The sequence below is a fragment of the Equus przewalskii genome, chromosome 15, assembly GCF_037783145.1.
Source record: "Equus przewalskii isolate Varuska chromosome 15, EquPr2, whole genome shotgun sequence".
Lineage (NCBI taxonomy): Eukaryota > Metazoa > Chordata > Mammalia > Perissodactyla > Equidae > Equus > Equus przewalskii.
Window position 1 is genome coordinate 47,789,187 of NC_091845.1, and position 23,598 is coordinate 47,812,784.

The following is a 23,598-nucleotide window of genomic DNA, read 5'->3' on the forward strand; positions in this document are numbered from 1 at the left end:
GGAAACTTCTTCAGGGAAGACCCAGAACAACCTTCACGTCAACGGCGGGGGCAGTGAGCAGGAGGAGCACCACGCAAGAGCTGGGAGATCGAGCAGAGCCACGTCCCAGGGAATGAGGACGTAAGAGCCATCAGGCCCAGCCCTTCAGCTGGCCCCAGGCCCACCTCGCCTCATCTGCCCCTTCTCTTATCCCTCTTCTGCCTCAGCTTTTGCCAGCAGGTTCCCGTCCTCCCTCAGAGGATCATCCAGGTAAGTCTAAGATGGGCCGAGGACCCAGTGTGCCACACCTGAGTGGAGCAGTTCCCGTCAGACCCTCCAGGACAGCCTCCAGGAGTATCAGGACCCCTGCGTGTGCTGAGGGCATCACAGGAAACTTCAGGGCCGACTGGGCTGCCTCTGACCACAGAGCGACCCTAGGCACATCTGGGCCTCAGTCTTCTCATTTGTAAGATGAGCAGAGTTGTCTAGAGCAGTTTTTCCTAAACTGGGGTTCATAAATCTCAAGGTCAGCAGGAATAGTTCAGAGAAAAACCTGCCTGGGGCTCCTTTCCCCAGATGCAGACCCTGAGACAAAGATTTGAGTGCAAGAGTTTTAGTTGAGGGGTGACCCCCAGAAGCAATGGTGGAGAAAGGAGAAGGTAGACAGGGAAGGGAAAGAAGCTGACTCAGGGAGCATTGGAGAGTATTTACCGCCACGGGCAACTTTGGCTTGTCCCGCTGGGACCCCTGGGAGGCTGTGTGGAACGTGCCTCAGAGGGCCCCACCCTAGCCCACTACAGTTAAGGGCTGCATCCACGGGCATTAGCGCCCTGGTGCTTCCAGCCTGCCCTGTGTGCCAGCGGAGCATGGTTCTGTGGTCCGAGAAATCCCCCCAGGCTGAGAATCGCATGTGTCTGCAGTGAGAAGCCACCGGCACATGTGAAAATTGTGAGGGTGAGGGGACATGAGTAGGGCATGGGCAGGGCCTGCTACACAGACAAGCCATTTTGTTCATGGACATGTTCATAAATGTGAGAACAGCAATAATTTCCACGGAAATCCCATTACCTTTGTAATAACTATCATGGTCTTGTAGGTGCACCTATGCCACCAGAACTGGGTTGGCCAGTTCAGCTGAGCTCATACTTAGTAAAGAGAATGACATTAACTGTAGTTCAACTTGCTAAAATATTTTCACGTTATTGCTTACATTTGTTATATTTCCAATTGATTGTTGCTATTATATGGTAGTATGGCCCCAAATCATGAAGATGGATCAGTAGTTCAAAAGAGGTTCATTAAACCAAAAAGTAGTATTGAAAATAGTAACAAAAATACTGTACTATGAAATGTGATTATATATACCAGGGTAGATGAGTGTGTAGAATAAGGTGATTTTACACACTCAGAAAAAAGTGTGAATCAGAAAGATAGATATGGGAATGAATATTTGAAAATGGGATTTTATTAGGTGGTAGTGCATTTCCTTTAGTCCCTGAGGCATCATCGATTATGAAACTTTGTCAGATAGTGGCCTGTAGCCCAATGAGACTTTTCCATCATGTTCACATCAGCAGGTCCTGTAAGCTAGTTAGAAAACCAATCGTCTTTCCAGAATAAAGGTAAAAAAATAATGTCCAGTGTGATGACGATGCATTTTGTCCCTAACAACAGAGAAAAGAGCAAAACCAGAGAAGCATAATTAAAGTTGTCCAATTTACAGTGAAAACCAACACAGTTCAAATTGTGGCTTGTAAATTGAGTCATAGGCTACTGATGAAAAGCGAAACAAGCTCTTGACAAAATTACTTGATCAAACAACACTTTTGAATTTCTCATAAAATCAATGGCACATAGTGTGAAAGAGCAATTGCTGTCCTGAGTGAGTGCTAGCAGACAATTGGCTTTATTGTTGTATAACACCATTTGTGGCAAGCCTTGTTCATTGTTCATGCAGAATTTATTCCATCCCTTCTTTCTTGATAACAGATTCCTGATTTGGATCCTGCACCAAGGCCTCCAGTCTCAGGCAACTGATTACAAGTGGTCTAAATCAATGATGACCAGCCCATTTCTCACTTTCCTAGTCTCCCTTGCTGCTACAGGAGACCATGAGACCCAGTTTTGGCTAATGAAATATGATGGGAAGTCTGCTGAGGGTACTTTCATGAAAAAAAAATTTTTGTTAATAAAATAGGTGTATGTGCTGGTACCCCTCTTCTCCTCCTTCCTAACTTAACCATGGCCGGGATGCCTAGTGCTGGGCAGCCCCATCCTGCAAATATGAAGCAACTAGCACAAGGTAAAGGCTGAGAATTCTAGAGACACCCGCACAGTCATTACCCAATGTCAGTGGCTGCCTACTTCCAGCCTTGCTGTTACAGAAGTAAATTCCTCTGTTTAAAGCCACTATAATTTGGGTTCTCTGTTACTTGTAGTTGAAAGCATTTCTAATAAGTGTACCACTGAGGTGTCAGCTCTCCACATATTTTCAGAAAACACATGAGGGAAATGTACCTGATAAGTTTTTGTTCTATTTATCACAGAATTCCTTTGCAAAATAAGATGAATGAGCTTCTGGCTTCCAGTTGGGTTCAACCATGGGGAACCCCCACAGGAAAAGGAGAGGGAAGAGAGTGAGATGAAGGCATTTTGTCCCCTGATTCCCTGCCTGTGAGTCTCCATGGGTTAGATGTATGCTACAACAGGGGCCACTGCTCCTCCCAAGGCAGCCAGCCCACTCTACTCAGTTCTCTCCCTTCGGGTGACCACTCCTCCTTTCTCCTTCGGGTCTATTGGTGGTAACAGCCCTGCTGCTGCTCCTCCAGGTTATTGTACCATCTCTTGGGGTGCTCCTACACCCACACGTTTGCAAATAGTCCCTTTGTGAATAAGCTTTCCTAAATCATCCCATTTTGAGTGTGCCATTATCTGTTGGTACGCTGACTGATCAACCAGCTTCAATTCACACATTTAAAAGAGTTTCCTCCCCCACACAAAAAAGCCTTGCATCTGAACGCCAACCACACCCCACTGTATTCCCGAAGACTAGCTGTCAGGCAACAATCTGGCTCCTGCTCTCGATGTGTGTAGAAACAAATAGCGAGAAGAGTCAACGCCCTCGATTCATGGCCTCTCCGACTGTGTCATTTCAGAATACTGCGCGGAGAAATGGACAGCGAGTAAAAGACACTGTTGAGCCAAGTATGCTGGTTGTTGAGGGAAGGCTATTCGCATGAGGTTTTGAAATGAGATAAGCTACAGCATCCCTCTGTGGCACTGATAGCTGTCTGCCGTAGATGGCTAGCTTGAGCAGCATCTCAGTGGGACGTTCAGTGTCTTGATGACCCTGAACCTTTGGCTTGAGGGCGAGACCATCACCATTTGTCATGTTGTGTATTAGACATCAAGAATTTGAAGACAGAACTGTGGTGCCAAGGCTCAGCCTTCAAGAATATGACTCTTTCCATACATTTGAAGGTTTTCTTCTCTTGGCAGAGAAATAAATCAACATAAAGGCAACCACTAGAAAAATTAAAAACAGACTGAAACCTTCAGACCATCAGACAAAAATACAAACACATGTGTACCTACACATGCATATCAAAGAAAACCAAAAAATACACATAGTAAAACATAGAAAACAGAGGGAGCATTAAAATAGAAAATAAATCAGAAAGATAAGATGACAGAATTAAGGTTAATATATCAAGAAATGTAAATGGGATAAATAAATCCATCCTAATAATAGAAAAAAGATTCTCCTATTGGATCATAAAATAATGTCCTATTGTATGTTGTATAGAAGAGATGCATCTTTACCAAACTAACTCAGAAAAGTTAACAGTAAAATATAAAGCAAGGTATACAAGAAAACATTCAGCGGAGACTGCAATATTACCATCAGTCAAGGTTAAATTCAAAATAAAAATGTTGAATGAGACAAAAGGAAGTTAAACAGGAGAGAGAGCAGTATCCATATTAAGAATCTAGTTTTCAGAAATCTCTATGCACCGAATAGCATAGCTTCAAAATCAAGAATAAGATAAGATAGTTAAGAATAACAATATACAGAAAATGCAAGTAGAAATTGGATGAAACACAAGAGTAGATTTTAATTGACCCCATCAGCTCACGATCTATCAAGAAAACAAAAGATAAGGAGGAATGTGGAGGGTATGAATTGTAATTAAATATGATTGAATTTGAGATGCAAAAATCTCAAATAAAATGCTAGCAAATATAAATCAACAATATCCCAAAAACATCATTCATCATATCCCTGTGAGTTCATCCTAGTAATGCAGGTGGTTTAATAACATTATGGAATCTCTAATAAAATTGGCCATATTAATAGATCAAAGGAAAACTATATAACATCTTCTCGATAGATGTCTAAAAGACATTTGACAAATAACCCACATCCATTCCTGCTTAAAACCAACAAAACCATAACAGAATAGCAAAATTATGTATAGACGATGTGATTGAAAAATGCACAACCGTTAGAGACAGTAAGAGAATTCAGGATGGCGACAGTTTCCAAGGTTAATATACAAAATTCAGGAGCCTTGCTGTACATTAAAAAAATACAACTTATCAGAAAATATAATAGAAAGAAATTGCAGTTACAATAGCAATCAAAAAGGTAAAATATTCAGAAAAATACTTAAAAAACATATAAGAGCCTTTACAAAGATATTAAAATTATACAGGGAACATTCTATACTGTGCTTTTGAATAGAAAGGCACGATATTATAAAAATGTCAGTGCTCAATTAATCTATTAATTCAGTGTGATTCTAATTAAAATACTCAACGGACTTTTTTGTTTGCCAGGTGTGGAACTTGTTAAAAATGATATGCAATTCAAATGGAGAAATAAATAAGAGCCAGGAAAGCCCTGAAAAAGAAAAGTAATACATTGGGACTACACTATCAGATGATAAAACACATAATGAATTTATAATTTGTAAAGCAATTTGGTACCCAAAGATGAAATAGACAACCAGTGGACTAGAATAGAAAACTAGAAACAGACTCCAATACACATGAGAATTCAATTTCTGATTAAGGTGACCTTAAAATTAGAAGAGAAAGATGGTAAGAAAATTAACTAATCATTTGGGGGAAAAAACAAAGTGGGAACCCTATTCCATTCCTAAGTCAAAATAAATTTCAAATGGATAAAGTATTTACATATTAAAAATAAGACCATTAAACTCTAGAGAAAAGAATAGGTCTATTTATTTATTTATTTATGGTAGGGAATGCAGCACAGAAAACCCAGGATCCCTAAAATAAATATTTAAGAAATTTGAGTACATAAAATTTGAAACTTCTGTCTGGTAAAACATGCTATAAACCAAGGTAAAAAACAAACCTGGAGTAAGAACAACATGTGTGACAGACAGGACAGTTCATCTCCTTAATCCTCAAAGACCTAAAGCAACCCAATACAGAATCAGCAAAGAATGTAAACCAGTGGCTTAGAGAGAAAGACAAACGGGTTACAGAAGTCTCAGCTTCACTCATGATTAGAGAAATGCCAATTAAAACAGTAAGGTGTCTTTTTCGTTTCTCCTACCAGATTGGCAGAGGTCAATAAGTGTGATAATACCCAGTGCCAGGGCGGGTGTTGGGAAACAGGCATGCTCAGGTACCATTGGTGGAGAGTGAAACTGGTGCAATGTTTAGGAGGGTGATTTGGTAATATCCGTCAAACCCTTTGACCCAGCGCTCGACTGCTCAGATTTTTAATCCACAGATCTACACTCCAAAGTCTTTCACTTTCAATAAACATCAACGTTCAAGTAATATGCCTGAAGACACTCCTCTTTCCTGGGTTTTGCTTTCCAAGGCCTTAGCTCAGTGGATGTCAAACTCTGATGTGCACCAGAATCAATGGAGGGCTGGGTAGCACACGAGTTGCTGGGCCCCACTCCTGGTTTCTGAGTCAGTGGGTCTGGGAAGGTCCCACGAGTCTGCATTTCTAACAAGTGCTCAGGTGATGCTGCTGCAGCTCATCTGGGAGCCACATCTTTAGCCTGTTGCAGGGACTAGGTTGGGGGGGGCGGGGGGGTGGTGGGGACTGGAGAGGTGAGTTCCTTTGAGGGGAAGGAAGAAGAGGCAAGGCGGAGAGGAGCATGCTCTCCCCAGGCCTGGGGAGAATAGGAGGTTGCAGGGTGGGGTTGTCCAAAGATGAATGTTTGAGCCTCCTAAGGAGACAGGACCTTAGTTCCTGCTCCCAGCCTCACTTAAGACTCTTTCCTTTCCTCTCCACTACCAAGGGTGGCTCAGAAACAGCAGAGCCCGCCACCTACTTTCAGTGAGTCCCTAAGCCAGGAGAGGGGCATATTAGCCATAAGCAGACAACATGGACAGAAAATCAGAGAGCCAGGCCGTCCTGGACAGGGGACGGCATCCCCATTCCTTAGACGAGCCTTGGAGGCAGCACATGGGAGAGAGTTTCCCTGCTGACTGAGGTCAAAGTTCTCCTGGGGAATCAGCTACTTTGATTTGATTTTGAAATAACATCTTGTCAACAAGTGGTGCTGGGGAAACTGGTTTTTCACATGGAAAATAATGAAGTTGGACTCTGACCTTACACCATATACAAAAGTTACTCTAAATGGATCAAAGTCCTACATGTAAGAGCTAAAACTATAAAACTCTTAGATGCAAAAAATATAAACTTCCTTGCACCTACAAATCACAATGGAATAAGATTCCCACTCGTTACACTCATTTAGATGTCAAGAAACTTACACAGTTGAACCTGACCTGGGAGCCCCAACTATCCTTCATTGGTCAGGAGGTAGACTTTCTGGAAAGGCTGAAAACAGCAGCACCCAGTTCACAATGAAGGCACCATGATCGTTGTTCCCTCCCCCACTCCTTTTATGAAGGTAAAACTTCCATACAGTGAAGTGAACACATCTCCAGTATAGAATTTGAATCTTTACATATGTCTGTGCCTGTCCAACCACTGCCCAGATAGAGATACAGAACACCTCCACCACCCCAGAAGGCGCTTTCGTGGCCCTTCCCAGTCAATATTCCCAAAGGTAACGTTATCTTTCACTGTGATTTGGTTCTGCCTGTTTTTAAACTTCATACAAATAAATGGAATTATAATTATGCTTCTTGTGTGCTTGGCTTCTTTTACTCAATATAAAGTTTTTAAGATTCAGCCCTGTGGTGCTGGCCCAGTGGGCAAGCAATTAAGTTCACGCAGTCCACTTCAGTGGCCCAGGGCTTCACTGGTTCAGACCCTGGGCACAGACCTAGCACCACTCATTAAGCCATGCTGAGGCAGCGTCCCATATAGCAGAACTAGAAGGACCTACAACTAGAATATACAACTATGTACCGGGGGGTTTTGGGGAGAAGAAAAAAAAAACAGGAAGATTGGCAACAGATGTTAGCTTGGGGCCACTCTTTAAAAAAAACATTCAGCCCTGTCATTGCATGAGGCAATTGCTTGTTCTTTTTCATTGCTGTGTAATATTCCTTTGTATGATAAATCAGAAATTGTTTCTAGTCACCTTTTAGACATTTGGGTTTTTTCCATTTTCAGACTGTTATAGGTAAAGCTGCTATAACATTTTTGTGTCTTTTGGTGGACATAAGTAGCTTGTTTCTCTTAGGTATATATTGAGGAGTAGAATTACAAGATCATAGAGTTTACCTACGTTTGGCCTTACTAGGTCCTGCCCAATTATTTTCCAAACTGATTGTATCATTTTACCCTCCCACCAACAATGTATGATAAGTCAGGTTAATTCTCAATCTTGTCACATATGGTACTGTTTTTTTAATTTGTCCTTTTAATTTTTGTCTTTCTGATGGGAATGCATCATCAATTTTTAATTTTTAAAAATATTGATTTAAGGGGTAAGCCCGGTGGTGTAGTGGTTAAGTTCGTGTGCTCCACTTCGGTGGCCCGGGGTTCACCAGTTTGGATCCCAGGCATGGACCTACAACTGCTTATCAAATCATCCCACATATAAAAAGTAGAGGAAGATGGGCACAGATGTTAGCTCAGAGCCAATCTTCCTCAGCAAAAAGAGGAGGAATGGAGTGGATATTAGCTCAGGGCTAATCTTCCTCAAAAAAAAAAATTTTTATTTAAAACTAGCTATTTTTTATTTACCTAAAATGGGTGGTCCACGGATACTGACTGTTTGAGAAACTTGGTGGATTCTCCTAAGTATTCAGAAATTCCCTGAGGATGTGTGGGTGTGTTTCTGCCTATGTATGTGCCATAGTCACAGATGGATGCTGCTCGAGACCCCACCCTTCTTGCCTTGGAACAGACTCTTCATTTCCCCACCAACAGGAAGAACTTAGCTGGGATCCCAGAGGAAGATGTTTCCCATCACCAGCAACATCTGGGGAACATCTGGTGAGCCCATTCCAGGACAGAGAGATGCTTTTCTGGAGAAAACACATCACTTATTTGATTCTTTTTATTCTCCTGTATTTTCCCTTATGTTCTCTCCTTTTCTTCCTGTCCCCCAAACCCCGTCACCCACCAGGCTCCCTGCTCTAAGCCTCCACACTGGCCCCTGACAACTCCCTGCCCTGCTCTCTGTCCTGTCTGGTTTCCCAATACACAGCTCAGCAGGATGCAAACTTAGGCAGCCCAAGAGACCCTCATTATCTCTAGTGCTCAAAGCTGCCCAGTTCCCTGATCAGCAGGCAGCATCTAGAAGATGCTCAAGAAATAACTTGAAGAAACTCAAGAAATGTTGTAGCTGGTGGGGTTCTCTGGTCCAATGCCCTCACTTTACCAATTGGAAGACTGAAGGAGAGAGAGAGAGAGGAAGAAAGTAAACTAGAATTCTACTCTAAGTCACAGAGACCCCGTTTCTCCTGCGGACCTGGCCAGAGGATTAGAGGTAGGAAGGAGGCAGTGGAAGAAAGGATTCCTCTGGACCAGCAAAGTCTGCAACCAGCAGCCACAGGGAGAGCACAGCTGTGTCTGAGGGGGTGGTAGGAGGGTGGCCACCAGCCATCATAGGCCTAAGGGCTAAGTCACCTCTAGCAACTGACACCCAGCTCTGTTGCCTTTAAACTCTCTCCTGAGCTATCTCAGTCACACCCATGGCTCCCAGGTACCAGCTGTATGCTGATGACCCTTCCATCTCCACTTCCAGCCCTGCCCTCTTCTTGAGCCCCAGCTCCCTGTACACATTCACTAGGTACATTTAATTTATTCAACAAGTTCTTACCAACCACTAAGGACAGTTAGACACAGCCCCTGCCCTCCCACGGCTCACAGACAACACACAAGGAAACATACAAGTAAACCATACAACTAAGTGGGTGCAACGCAGGTGCAGGCTGGAGATCAGCATCTTTGGAAGTTTGAACCAGGATGAGCAGGACACAGCCCCAAGAATTGACCACTGGCAAACAGGCTGGATTGCGGTTATCAAGGGTGTAGGTGGGAGTGTAGAGGTCAGGCTGGAAGAAACTCAATGAGACATAGAACAGAATACGCCGCGTGTCAATTAAAACTAGATACACTGTACCAATGTGACATGCACAATGTACAAGTAAAAAGACATGTACACACATTAAAGACATCTAAATGGAGGAGCAGAGAAGGGAGCGTGGGATGGGAACCTGCAGAGAGAGAGGTGAGGCTGCCAAGGTGGGCAAGGGCCAGATTATTCTGGCTTTGTATGCCCTATGGAGCTGAGACTTCATCCTGAGGGCGCTAGGAAGTACTGGAAGCTGGGATCCAGCCGTCCAGACACCTCTCCCTGCACGCCCTCCAGGTCCACACACCCAAGGCATCCAGGAAGGGCACGGGCTGTAGCTTCTCCCAACCTGCGTTCCCCGCATTGTTCTTCCCTGGAAAGATAAAGGGCGGCAGACCCTTCGTGGCCTCCTCTACATATGCCCCTGGGGCTGCAGAAGGGCCCTCACCATCATCTCCACTCCAGGTGCCATCCAGGCAGGACAGGTCACTCCCACCCCTACCTGGAGGAAGGCAGAAAGGAATCCAGAGGGCTGGGCTAGTCCCTGACAGCATTCATCTAGGACAGTCAGGGAAGAACCCAGAATGCAGCAGGAGCCAGACTGGGAGGGGGAGGGTCAGGCTCCCACGAAGGCTCCCTGGAGGAGGCAGTGCAAGCTGAGTCCTCAAAGGCGATGGGCTTGTGATAAGCAGCGAGAGGGCAGGAAGGGATACGGGACAGAGGGCCGGCTGCAACACAGGTGTGAGGACAGAAACGCTACAGGGCCGCGTGGTGGGTAGGCCTGGCCTAGCGGTTGGGAAGCGGGCAGAGGGTGTGCTCCCGGGCCGGGACTCGCTGCGGGGCTTGCACACACTTTCCCCTGCACAGGAATACAGGGAGAGTTGGCCCCTAGTCAGGAAAGGCCTTGGCGGGAGCCGAGAAGGCACTGGGCCATTTTAAGTGGCCAGGATCTGGCTCGAAAGAAACCAGCCTTTTTTTAAGGGAGGGATGGGGTGGGAATGGGTTAGGGGGAAAGCTGGTTCCAAGAACCAACTGAGAGCTTCTGCGTGGTCTCTGGCCCGTGGGGAGAGGTGAAGGTCAGGTCCACAGATGACTTTCTCCCCCTCCCGCCTGCTTGCTCCCCCCCATCCCCGAACCCCCAGGTTCTTCTCCAGTCATAGTTTATTTTTCAGGCGGATCTGGGGGTGGGTGGTAGAGGGTGCACAGAGGGGGGAACTTTTAGATTGGATTATAGTAAACTGCCTGGGACCGGGCTGCGGTGAGAGCATGCAGGCGGCCTCGGCACTGCCACCTTCTCGCCGGGTGGCCCTCAGGACGCTCGGCGCCGCTCTGGGCCTCAGTCTACCCATCTGTAAAAGGGGGTCGCGGGGGGAGGTGGGCATCTTTACGACCCTGCTCTGCCGGCTTGCAGCGTCGGCGACTTTAGGAAACTGCAGGCGAGGGGACACGGAGGGCAGCGGGCGGTCGAGGTGCCGTCGCGGGGTCAGAGTCTGCGGGGAGGCCCGCGGCGCGGCGCCCGGCCGGGCGGGGGAGGAGGCGGCGCCTCCGGGGCGGGGCTGCGGGCGGCCGGGCAGCCTGGCGGGAGGCCCGGCGTGCGTCAGCGCCGTGAGCCCCGGAGTTTTCCACTGACGAGGAGGGCGGAGCGGCGGGCGGGGCCGGGTGCAGCCAGTCTCCCGCCGCCGCCGCCGCTGCCGGACGCGCAGAGCTGGGGCGGCTGGGCCCACAGCTGCCCGGACGAGCGGACGCAGGGGCGCGGCGCGAGGGGCGTCCCCGGGCTGGACGCGGGTGGCGTGGCTGTCTTCGGCGAGCGCCCGGATCGCAGGTGAGCGCGGAGGGGCTCCGGCCCGGCCGGATGGCACCTTGGGGAGGGGGCGTCCCGCGCGGGTGGCACTGCTCCTCCGGCCCCTGCCATCTGCCCCTCGCCCCCCGGAGCAGGCGCCGGGGCGGGGACAGCCCAGCCCGGCCCCAGCCTGAGCGCACGGCCGGAGTCCGGGGCTGGGGGCCCGGGAGGCGAGAGTCATAGGTTTTCCGCTCCCCTCCCCCGCCACCGGTCCCCCCGAGAAGTCACGGCGCCCCGAGCTCGGGGCGGGGGGCGGCCGAGCCGAGGTTGCGCGCGGGTGGCGGGGTGACGGGGTGCGCGCGTCCGCGGGTGAGTTTCCTTTTGACCCAGTTGCCTGAGAACTTTTCAGAAGTTCCTCGCGTGGCCGGAGCAGGTGACATTTGTCACCTTCCTCCTCGGGCTCCCCCCGGGGGCGGGTGCCGGGGCTGCGGCGCGTGCCTGGCGCCCCCGGCTGGCGGGGGTCAGGGAGGGAGTGGAGGGGTGAGCGAGGACTGAGGCTCCGTGAGTCACGGACCCCGGGAGGGAGGGAGGGATTGTGTCGTACGCTCACCTGTTTGTCAGTCACCGTCACACGCGGAGGCCACCGCTGTGAGTCACGGGCGCAGCTACCCCGGCCACCCGCGGGCACACGTAGGTTCTCTCCCACGCACTTCTTCCTTCCCCGGCACGTACTTCCTCCCGGTCCTCAGTTTCCCCTCCCCGGGGGCCCTTCCACAGGCACGCACTGTTGAGATGCCCACACGACAGCAGCCGTCACACACTTAGTCACTCCTGCTCCCTGGCATAATCACACACATAGCCCACACTCCTGACACAAGAGGGTCCCTCCCGGGCTCACTGCCCACCCGACACCTCCACTCGGATGTCTCATAGTCCTCTGGAACGGAACTCATCACCTCACCCCCAAATCCTTGACATCACTGCCCTCTTCGGTCTCCACGTCCAGCAGTCTGTTCCCCTTTCTCCTGTGCCCTTGTCCTGTCATCTGTCACCTAGCTCGGGCAGCGCGGTCCAACCGGTCACACCCCCTCCCATCCCCTCCAGTCCCGGTGCTGAGCCATCTTTTTAAAATGCAAATCTGGTATTGTCACTCCCTACTTAAACCCTTGTGTGGCTTCCTGTGCCCTCAGGCTAAAGCCCGCCCTGTCAGCCCTGGCGCCTTTCCCTCCTCCCCACTTTATCTCTCCCCCCTCAAGTCCCTCACACTGCCGTGGCCCCTCTCTGGAACTCTTCCTACATCCTTCCTCGGAGGGACCTGTCTTCACCCCTAGCTGTTCCCCTCCTGCCTCACTCCTCCCACCCTCCATCCGAGCCCTCAACCCTGGTTTGCAACTGATTATACTCCTTTCCACTAAACTCAAAGCTCAAGGGGGCAGCACTAGTGTATGTCTTGCTCCCTGTATGCCCAAGTGCCTGACACAGTGCCTGGCACGTCTTAGGAGCTCAATAAGTATTTGTTGAATGAATGAATGAATGAATGAATGAGAGTGAAGGAGGCCTCACTTACGTGCAGGAAGCAGTCACTGTCAGGTGCAATTTCCCTTCTGCAGGAGCAATTGCCTCACAGAGCCAGCAAACATTTGGCACCTACCCAGTGCCAGGCCCTGGAGGCCAAGGCTGAGGAACTGTCCCCTCCCCCAGGATCACTTCCACAGGGATGGGTGGGGGAGGGGTGTGTCTGTGCTCTCTGGGTTGCCTAGGCTGTTTTTCCAGCCAATCCCACTGGGGGCTCTTGGTGCTCTGAGATACCCTCCCCTTCTCCCAGGAAGTAGCTCCTGAGGGCCTTGGGTCACGTGGCCCCAGGTGTTAGAGGGGGAACTGACCCAGTCTGGCCAAGGCCTGGGGCTCTGAGGTTAAAGGATGCATTCTTCAGATTCCTGGAGGAGGACGGAGGCAGCTGAAGGTGTCCCTTCCCCAATGCCAGCCCTGGCTGGGGGGGTCGGGCATTGGGACTGCTGGAGTGCGCAGAGGAGTTGGTGTGACTCTTCAGGGCCCTGGAGATATTCCCCCCTCCCTCCCAAACAGCCTTTGTTTGCTTGGTGTCCAGGGTGAGGTGGCCTTTCCTGGATTCACACCATGTGGCCTGAGTGTGTAGATAGTTGTGGCAAGTAGGGTGGGGAGGCGTCCCCCCTTGTCCTGGGCTGTCAGCGCCTGTGTGTGGTGGCAGGAGGGCAGCCTGATTCTCAGGGCCCAGGCAGATCCCGGAAGAAGTCTGGTTCTCTTTGATTCAGGGCCTGTCTCCGGGGCTCTTCAGGGGTGTGGTATTTCTGTCTGAGCCAGCTCCTGGGAATTGCTTTTCCTTCCTCCAGGACCCTAGGAGGGGGCTGTGCTCGCCCTGGGAACAGTGCCATGGTCGGGATCTTGATTCCTGGGTAGCTGCTGAGGGCCCCTCCCCCACCCTCTGACTCACTGTCTGACACTTTTCTTGGACTCTTTCACTATCTTTCATTCCTTTTCTGACTTGGCTTCTCCTTGTCTCTGGCTGGGTCTTTTTGTCTCATCTCCCGCCTCTGCTTCTCTCAGCCTCTGGATTCCCAGGTGGGACAGCCACGCAGGAGATCCAGGGGCTCTTTGCCTTCCCCCCACCCCAAGGGCATATTAGGGAGGAGACGACTTCTCATTTCATCCCAGGTCTGCAGATCCTGCTAGGGTTCCTCAGGAGGGCCTGCAGCACGGCCCAAGCAAGCCTCCTTGGGTCCCTGTTTTCCTGTCTGCAGCCTTGGAGCTTATCGCCCCTCACCTGAAGCTCCCATTCTGTAGACATGCTTGAGGCAGAGCCAGGGTGTCTGGCTGGAACCTGCTTCCTTGACATCTCTTTCTCTCTCTGTTTACTCTTGGGGAGCAGGGAGCCTCCTGAGATGCCTGCAGCCTAAGTTTCCTCCTCCTGCCTGCAGAGCCATCCCTTTCTGGGTACCATTCTTACTTAACCCCTCTGATGCAGGCTAGGGGATGGGCATGTGCTCCCCGCCACCCACCCCCCAAACTAACTGTGACAGGAACAGGAGAAGATCATGCTGACCAGTGACACCCAGGGACCTCATGTACCTGAATCTTGTCTCTGTTTATACCTGATACACAGCGCCGGCCTGTTTACCACTGCCGGTCCTCAGGTACCTTCTCTATGCCTGACTCTGTTGTAGGCACGGGCACAGTGACAGCCAGGTAGAGGGACCCTCAGCCTGGTGTGAGGGAGATGAGCAGTGAGGCTGTTGCAGGATGGGGAGATAAGGGCTGTGATAGGGGAATCCCAGGGTCCATGGAGCCCAGAGAGGCATGTAGTCACTGAGGAGGGCAGGGGGTCTCAGGGAGGCCCTCTTGGAGATGACTTCTAAAGTGAGGTCAGGCTGGGTTCCAGCTTGGGCAAAAGCCAGGAGGTGAGCAGGGCAAGGCCATTAGGGGAACTGCAAGTTCAGCTGGGATATAAAGTGAGAGGAGGGTGGGGAGAGTCTTGCACTATGAGTCTGGAAGGGAGGCAACAGCCAGGCCTGCATTGGCCTTTCCTGGAATTCTAGACTTGATCCTAAAGACAAGCTTCCCCAAGGGGAGCTACGGAGCGCTCCTAAGCGTGGGGGTGGCAGGCTGATCTGATATGTGGTTTAATAAGATCACTCTGGCTGCAGGTTAAAGACTGGCTGCAGGGAGAGGGCAGGAGCAGAGGCAGGGGACATGGGTAGTAGCAGAGACATAGGATAATGAACTTGTAAAATTGAAGGTGACATACATAGAATGCATGAAGTATATGAATCTTACACAGCTAGATGAATTTTTAGTTTTAGACACCCGTGGAACTACCACCCAGATCAACATGGAACATTTCAAGACTCTCCCAGAAGATTCCCTCATGACTGTCCCCAGTGCATGCCCCAGCTCCGCTACCCCGAACCACTGTTCTGCCTTCTATCATCACTGACTGGGTTCGCCTTTTCCTGAACTTCATTCACATATATTCTGGTTCTGGCTTCTTTCACTCAATGTGATATCAGGCAGGTTCATCTGTGTGCTCATCCTGTTTCTTTCTTTCTTTCTCTTTTTACAGTGCAGAATTACACATTCACTGAGCACTTATCACTAAGAACTTGAGTGTATTGATTTATGTAAACCTCCCAACCCTTTAAGGTTTTCAGACAAAGAATTGGAGATACAGAGAAGTTAAGGAACTTGCCTGGGGTCACCCAGCCGAGCCAGGGTTCAAATGCAGGCAGTCTGGTTCTGGAGTCAAAGTTCTTAACACTGCTGGGTGGCCTCCACGGTGTCTACTGCGTGTGCCTGGCCTTGTGTGCATTAAATGAGCGAATGTGTGCTTCCAGGATGTGGATGTGGGGAGAGGGAGGCGGGAGTGGAGGGTGACTGCAGGTCTGGCTTGAGTAACTGGGTGGGTGGCAGTGCTGTTACTAAGATAGGGAGCACAGGAAGAGGAACAGATGGCACGGGGGGTTGGGGGACAGAGACAAAGGGTTCGATTTGGGGCCTGCGGAATTTTGTTTCTAGGGACAGCCAGGCCGAGATACCAAGTGGGCATTTGGTTTTGGGGGGTGTCAGTCTTGGTGTGATTAGGGCGGCCTTCAGCAGCACCTCATAGACAGCATCCCTAGTTTGGGAAAGGATAGGGTCTCCCAGCAGGACTGTGGTGGGGAAAAGATGTGTGGGTGTGTTTTGTCCATGTGAGTTCCTGTGTGCCTGAGTGTCTTGTGGTCTGTATGTGTGTGTGCCTGGCTATGGGTCATGACTTCCCCCAACTCCTGGGAGAGCCTGCAGGTCAGCTGGGAGCTCAGTTGTTTTTGTTTGTGGTTTGACCCTGGGAGGGAGGGAGCCACGCCTGAGAAACCACCCGCTGAGAAGCCCCCCGGAAACACCTGTGCGGCCTCTTCCCCTGGGGCCCAGCGTGGAGGGTTGGCGAGGAGGGAAGCTCTCCTGCCTCTCTGGTGCCTGCCGGGCGAGGCTGTCCCCGGACGGATTTTATCGATTTTATCTAGCAGGTCGGTGACAGCACACCCTCTAGGTCTAGGATGCAGGGACTTCATGGAAGTCATGGCAAAAGGGGTCGTGTTTGGAAAGGACACCTGAGCAGGGAGAGGGCCAGCCTTCTGGTTGGTTTTTCCTGTTCTCTCTCATTTCCTGTGATGGCAGTGGGGGAGGGGCTCCCCAGCACTGGGGCCTCTGCATCGTTTCCCCTTCCTCCTGTGACCTCCTGAGGCCCAGCCTTGAGTGCCAAAGGACACAGGATGCACAGAGAGACAAGGTAATTGTGCTCAGCCCATAGGACTGAGTCCTTTGGGGATTCCCAAGCAGTGGAAGGGGCTCCTATTTGCTGCAGCATTTAGGGGAAGGAACCCCAAGTTCCCTCCACCCGGATGAGGCCAGCCAGGCTGTGGGAGTCTCTGGTTGTACTCCCGCGGAGGGCTGAGACCCTCAAAGGGGAAACACAGAGAGCCGGGTGTCCTGGGGTGCTCCGAGTCACCGAGCTACAGACAGGAGAGAGTGGGACACTGTCTTGGCTGGTCAGTTTCACTAGAAGTGTTTTTTTTTTTTTTAAGGGTAAAAAATAATTTCCAAAGGAATAACTGCAAACAAACTAGGTTAGATATTGGAATAGAAGGCAGGATGTAGGTGAATTTTTAAGATCAAACAAGAGATGTTAAAGAGACATGAACCCTGCATGGCTCCGGTCCCACAGTCAGGCCTGGAGGCAGGGGACTTCTCCTGCGGGGCGGGGGTTTCTGAGGGAAAGTCTGAGCAGCTCCATCACAGGAGAAGAGGGGCTCAGGAAAGTCCTGGGTCTGGGAATTGAGGCCAATGTCAAAACCAGCCTGTTTCCCGGAGTGCCCTGGTCAGCCCGGCCCCAGAGGGAGGGCCTGCGGCCCGTATGTGTGTGTGTGTGTGCAGGGTGGTGTGTCTGTGGGTGTGCTGGGGGAGGAGGAGGAGGAAGCAGAGCCACTGTACAAGGGCTGTGCAGGCTGTCGGTGCAGGCGGCCTCACACACACAAAGGCACACAGATGCGAGCCATGTGAATCACCCAGCCAGTGAGTCAGCCCCCAGGATTCCTGTCGGGGAATGAGCGAGGCTGGACTGCAGTCTGTGGGTCCATCTGTCAATCTGATGTGTGCGTGTGTGAAGGTGGGTCGTAGGAGGTAGTGGGGAAAGGTGCCTGGCAGCGTCTGGGAGGGCTTTTGGGCAGAGGTGGTAGGAGTCTGCAGGCGCCAGGATGAGGGTTTGGACCTTGGTGCTCGCCCTTGTGCACAGAAGCCTCCTGGAGACGTGCCGCCTGCATGTAGAGCTCCGCAGGCCGGGTTGGGAGGACGAAGGGAGGGGACTTCTCAGAGGGTGACTGGGGGAGATGATGGTCATGGCTGAGGGCCCACCTCCTGCCCTCAGGCCTGCCACTTAGAGCTTTCTCCTTCCCCTTCCAGGCTGTCTGTGCCCAGAATCCAGAGCACCCCCTGCACCACCATGACTGGGCTGCTGAAGAGGAAGTTTGACCAGCTGGACGAGGACGACTCCTCTCTCTGCTCCTCCTCCTCCTCTGTGTCCTCCTCGGGCTGCCACTCTCGATCCTGCTCCCCGAACTCCTCAGTCTCCCCAGCCTGGGACTCGGATGAGGAGGGCCCCTGGGATCAGATGCCCCTGCCTGGCCGTGACTTCTGTGGCCCCCAAAGTTTCACCCGTGAGTCCCCTCTCCCCTGGGGACCCCACCATACACTTCTTCCTTCCTGAAGATAAATTTGGGGGGCACCCTAACAAATCCATTCCAGCCTCTGGCGGTTGTGTCCCCATGGCTTTAGCTCCCTACTTGGCTTTCCATAATATAGTGGTCACTCAGGAATGCCCACTGTCCAGAGGCAGTTGGGCCCAGCTAGATTGACCTTTGCCCTTGGGACTCCCCAGCTCAGAAGACGTGCAGGACAGAGCTCCTCAGAGTGGCCCTCAGGCCTTCCTGCTCTGGCTCCTCCCTTCTGTTCAGTTTCGTTCTCCAGCTTGTGCCCTGTCCTCCTACCAACTGAACTACTGGAGTCCCACGCCCCACACTTCTCCGCTGCCAGGCCTGTTAAGCCGGTCCCTCTCCTGTCACAATGCTACTCAGCTTTGCCCAAACATAGTGAAAAGGTTTTTTCCCCAGTTATTTTTCAAGCTGGTGTAATTCTGATTCCAAACTGACAAAGATGGTCCCAGAGCAGTGTTTCTCAATCTTATTTTTCATTATCGCTCCCCCCAATGCCAAGGAGCCCTTTTAGACATTATTTTTCCTAATCACCCCAACACAACATTTTCATATCACAGATATGATGTCTATGTATTATGTGTGTATATATATATATATATGCATTATATATAAAAAAGGAGTATAACTTTTAGCACATAGAATCTAACAGTATGTTGACTAAACTACTCTGGGTTTATTCTGGAAATACAAGGATGGTTTAATGTTATAAAATCCAGTCTTATAGTTTACCAAATGACTGTGTCAGAGGAGGAAAAACATGAGAGCCGCTATAGATGCTGAAAGCATGTTTGATAAAATCTAACATTCCTTCTAGATAAGACCCTTGGTAAGAAAGGAATAAGCAAATTCTATCTTAAATAATGAAAAATATGTGTCTTGACCCAAAAGCTGGCATTCTGATTAATGAGGAAATACTGGAAGCAGGGTCTCTGTGTCAGGAACAAGATGAGGATGCTGTCACCACTCTTAGTAACATTGTTCAGAAGTGCTAGCCATTCAGTTAGCAAGGAGAATAAGAATCCTACGTACTGGATTGGGACAGGCAAAACTGCCGTTATTTGCAGATGGCTAACTACCTGGTGAATTTAAAAATATAAACGGAAAACCTTTTAGAAGGGAAATTCCCTCAGGTGTGGGTACAAAATTAATATATTAAGTTGAATTATATGGAATTGCTAATATTCAACAATTTTATGATAATTTTTATGGTTCAACCTAATAAAACGCAATAATATACCAATATATGTATATGTCTATGTATAGACTATACCAATACATAGCCTACTAATCAATATACAATCAATAACTTACAAAGGGAAGGCCTTTCTAAGTCTGATACAAAATGCAGAAGCTATAAAGGAAAAGATCAGTACCTTTTTTTGTGACATCAACCTTAGAAATTATTTTGTAAAATGCCATGAACAAAAATAAAAGACTAAAATATTTGCACAGATAGGTTAGACAAATGATTAATATCTCTAATATTGTATATAAAGAGCTCCTACAAATAAATAAAAACTAGAAAACTATACAAGGGACCTATAAATAGCTAATAAAGATGGGAAAGATGTTTGATCTTACAAATGGCTCTCATTTGGACTGGTAAATAACAGTAAGCTGGTGTTGACATAGGGGTGGTGGTCATTTTTACCAGCTCCAATCCCAGCCAGGCTGGCTCCTAAATTCAGACTCATTTCTTTTTGGGGGGTGGGAGGGAAGTGAGGGAGGTGCGAGGAGACACCGTTCAGCATCGTCTTCCTGGAGGTTATGCTGTTCCTCACGGAGAGCTAACGCCCTGCCCCTTCCCTGTCTGCCTTCCAGCCCTGTCCATCCTGAAGCGGGCTCCCCGCAAGCGCCCGGGCCGCGTAGCCTTCGATGGCATCACTGTCTTCTACTTTCCTCGGTGCCAGGGCTTCACCAGCGTGCCCAGCCGTGGCGGCTGCACTCTGGGTATGGCCCCTCACCATAGCGCCTGCCGCCGCTTCTCCTTGGCCGAGTTTACACAGGAGCAAGCCCGCGCCCGGCACGAGAAGCTCCGCCTACGCTTGAAGGAGGAAAAGCTGGAGGTGCTGCAGTGGAAGGTGGGGAGACCCTCTACAAGGTCCATGCCCTTGGGCAGCTTCTGAAGTCCTAGCCTTGAGGGGCGGGGGCTCAGGGGTGGATGCCAGTTTGCTCCTTATGTATTTGGGGAAAGAGGCCCACGGAGCCAGCGATTGCTTGATCAGGGTCTGTTGCCTGAATTACCTGCAGACAGTGGGGTTTGGAAGGGCTCGAGTTTGCTGCAGGGGCTGGGTCCAAGGTGCCTGAATCTATTTGACCTCACTGGGGAAGGGATGTGGGACTGATGCAGCGTTGGGGGTGGGTGTATCTGTCTGGGTTGGGGAGGGGGTTTGTCCCTGAACTGGGAAGTGACATGTACAGGAAATCTCTTTGTAAATGCCCTGAGCGAGGTGTTCTTGGCTATCACTATGGTATCCACAGGGCCCAGCCCAGAGTAAGCACAAGGGGAGCGTTTGTTGAGTGACTGATGGCTGTGAGGGCTAAGACCACATGTCTGTGCCTCTCACATCCCTCCTCTCTCCTGTGGATCCAGCTTGCAGAGGCTGGCGTACCTGAGACAGAGGCCAGCCCACCACTTACAGTGGACGCCATTGATGATGCCTCTGTAGAGGAGGACTTGGCAGTGGCCGTGGCAGGTGGCCGGTTGGAAGAAATGACCTTTCTACAGCCCTATCCAGCCCGGCAGCGGCGGGCCCTGCTACGGGCCGCCGGTGTGCGGAGGATCGATCGTGAGGAGAAGCGGGAGCTGCAGGCTCTGCGCCGATCCCGAGAGGATTGTGGCTGTCGCTGCGATAGGGTCTGCGACCCTGAGACCTGCAGCTGCAGCCTAGCAGGCATCAAGTGCCAGGTATAGTGTCCAGACCAGGCTGGGAAGGGAAGCCTGAGCTTGGGGACTTTTGGGGCTCCAGGGCATCCTCACTCATTTCTCTGCTTTCTCTGCAGATGGACCACACAGCATTCCCCTGTGGCTGCTGCAGGGAGGGCTGTGAGAACCCCAAGGGCCGTGTGGAATTTAATCAGGCACGAGTTCAGACCCATTTCATCCACACGCTTACCCGTCTGCAGCTGGAGCAGGGGGCTGAGAGCCTTGGGGAGCTGGAGGCCCCTGCCCCGGGGGGCCCACTTAGCCCTGATGAGCCTGTCTTGGCCCCCACTTTCCCACTGGCCAAGCCCCCTGTGAGCAGCGAGCTAGGAGACAACAGCTGCAGCAGCGACATGACCGACTCCTCCACAGCATCAGGCACCAGCGAGGCCCCTGACGGCCCCACCCACCCGGCCCTGCCTGGCCCTGGCTTCCCGCCTAGCGTGGATGATGACAGCTTGGCTCGAATCCTGAGTTTCAGTGACTCTGACCTGGGTGGAGAGGAGGAGGAGGAAGAGGAAGGGGGAGTGGGGAGCCTCGACAACCTCAGCTGCTTCCACCCGGCTGACATCTTTGGTACTGGTGACCCTGGTGGCCTGGCCAGCTGGACCCACAGCTGTTACAGTTCTAGCCTCACATCAAGCATCCTGGATGAAAACGCCAACCTGGATGCCAGCTGCTTCCTAAACAGTGGCCTTGAAGGATTGGGAGAAGGCAGCCTCCCTGGCACCTCAGGGCTGCCCAGCACGGACGCCGGCCAGAGCAGCTCAGTAGACCTCAGCTTGTCTTCCTGCGACTCCTTTGAACTGCTCCAGGCCCTGCCAGACTATAGTCTGGGGCCTTACTCCACCTCCCGGAAGGTGTCTGACAGCCTGGACAACCTTGAGGCACCCCATTTCCTCTTGCCTGCCTTTTCTCCGCCTGGGGATGCCAGCACTTGCTTCCTGGAGTCCATCATGGGCTTGTCCGAGCCAGCTGCCGAGGCCCTGGCTCCCTTCACGGACAGCCAGTTGTTTGAGGACGCTGCCCCAGCATCTCTGGTAGAGCCGGTGCCCGTGTGAGGACTAAGGTGCCTTTACCTGGCCCCAAGAGCCCTGTTGCTGCTTTGTTGTAATTTGGGGGCTCCCAAGGTCTATTATGTAATGGTTTCCCGTGGGCTGGCTCACCCACGCGGGCACTCCTGATTTTCGTGCAACACTCTGGATTTATTTATTTATTTTTGTCACTTTCTGTGCTGAAGAGAGGGTGGGGAGGGGGCTTCCCCTCTCAGCCGCCCAGCCCCCGCACCCCACCTCCCCCTAACTCGGTGCCCACATAGTCTCTTCCGCTTCTGCAGTGCTGTGCCAGGAAGAGGAGGAACCATGGCTCCCCTGGAGCTTTGCAGACCCCTTGTCGGTCTTGTATGATGTTCTTCAGCCCAAAGACAGCAAGACAGGGCTGAAATCAGCCACTTCTTACTGCTTCTCCTGCCACCCTGAGCCCTAGACCCTTGGGTGGCTGAATCCTCTGGACTGTGAAGACTGTAATTTATTTCCATAATTTATTTGGAGACTAAGTGGCTTAGGCGTCTCCTGTCTGGCTGGTGGGCAGTGCTGGGGGTTGGGTGGGGCAGAGACCCCTCCGAGTCCCTTTTGCCTTGTAGTCCTGCCCTGTCTGGTGTAGACCAGGTGTGGATCTGAGCCCTAAGTCTACTATGGCAGCTGCTTGGCTCCAGATGGCTGAGCAGGCAGGGGCTGGCCTGGGACAGCATCTGGGCAGGGGGAGGGGCTGGGCTGACCAACCATGACCAAAACCCTGTGCTGCCCCATGCAGCCCCCTCTGCTTCCTGTCCTCTGCCCCATCTCCCCTGCTCCCAAAAGTTACAGCCTTTATTCCAGGCCCATGAATATAGGAGGGGGAAGCAGGAAGCCTAGAGAGGGCCAGGGACTTGCCTCAGGGCCCTCAGCATGCCCCTGACTACTATCTCAGGGCTTTCTGGGCACTGCACTCCAGCCTGGTCCACCTGCCCATGCCCTAAGGCCAGCTGGCCAGGGACGAGGGGTGGCTTCTTATGGCTTTTATGCCTTTCGTTTGCTGATACTGAATTCTGCATCATAATTTCTATATTGTCCCTGAGTATTAGAACTATAATTTATTCATTTTTCTCTGTGTCTGTGCCAAGAAGCCCAGGCTCTGGGCCTGCCCTCTCGCCCAGGAGGCCTTGCCAGCCTGCGTGCTTGTGGGAACACTTTGTACCTGAGCTTACAGGTACCAATAAAGAGGCTCTATTTTTAACAGTGTGGTCTGCGTTTGTGAAACAGGGAGCATGGGTCCACCCTCTAGAGGCAGTGGGAGGGAGGGGGAGACAGGCCCTACAGGGCAGTGTGGACACAGGCTGTGTTAGGGATGGGAGTGGGGAACACAACACATTGGGCCTCCTTCCACGCAGGCCAAGCAACTTGGAGACAGGAAGCCAGCTAAGAGGCCGGCCAGGCAGAGGGAGCAGTTTTCCCCCTGGATGACCCCATCTCTCTCCAGTGGTCACCTGGGGTGGCCGTGGGGAGCAGCAGCAGGGCAGTCTTCTGAGATGGGGCTGTCTGCTTGGGATGGGAAAGGGCACACTCCTTCCCATTCACCCACCCTGAGCTGGGTAGGGGCGGGCAGTGG

The 23,598-nt window shown here is 51.2% G+C and overlaps 1 protein-coding gene and 1 long non-coding RNA gene across 4 annotated transcripts; both read left to right on the forward strand.

The window, feature by feature from the left end:
- On the forward strand, positions 1 to 2,191 carry LOC139076179 (uncharacterized). The gene is made up of 2 exons (XR_011527502.1): positions 1 to 249; positions 1,969 to 2,191. It is a non-coding gene; the product is annotated as an uncharacterized lncRNA (long non-coding RNA).
- Positions 2,192 to 11,099: 8,908 nt separating this feature from the next.
- CSRNP1 (cysteine and serine rich nuclear protein 1) lies at positions 11,100 to 23,226 on the forward strand. Of its 3 annotated transcripts, none has more exons than XM_070577220.1 (5): positions 11,100 to 11,292; positions 17,719 to 17,972; positions 19,851 to 20,110; positions 20,623 to 20,937; positions 21,033 to 23,226. In XM_070577220.1, the coding sequence occupies exons 2-5, from the start codon at positions 17,759 to 17,761 to the stop codon at positions 22,011 to 22,013; spliced, it is 1,770 nt and encodes a 589-aa protein (XP_070433321.1). In that variant the 5' UTR covers positions 11,100 to 11,292; positions 17,719 to 17,758; the 3' UTR covers positions 22,014 to 23,226. The 3 variants fall into 3 exon arrangements, with proteins under 3 accessions (XP_070433321.1, XP_070433319.1, XP_070433320.1); XM_070577218.1 differs by lacking the exon at positions 11,100 to 11,292 and adding an exon at positions 16,184 to 16,549; XM_070577219.1 differs by lacking the exon at positions 11,100 to 11,292 and adding an exon at positions 17,251 to 17,425.
- The last annotated feature ends 372 nt before the right edge of the window (positions 23,227 to 23,598 follow it).

Excerpts from the sequence above, each read along its gene's own strand:
- CSRNP1 (XM_070577218.1), top strand. Across the intron at positions 20,111-20,622 it reads TGGAGGTGCTGCAGTGGAAG|CTTGCAGAGGCTGGCGTACC; the intron begins GTGGGGAGACCC and ends CTGTGGATCCAG. Across the intron at positions 20,938-21,032 it reads TAGCAGGCATCAAGTGCCAG|ATGGACCACACAGCATTCCC; the intron begins GTATAGTGTCCA and ends CTTTCTCTGCAG.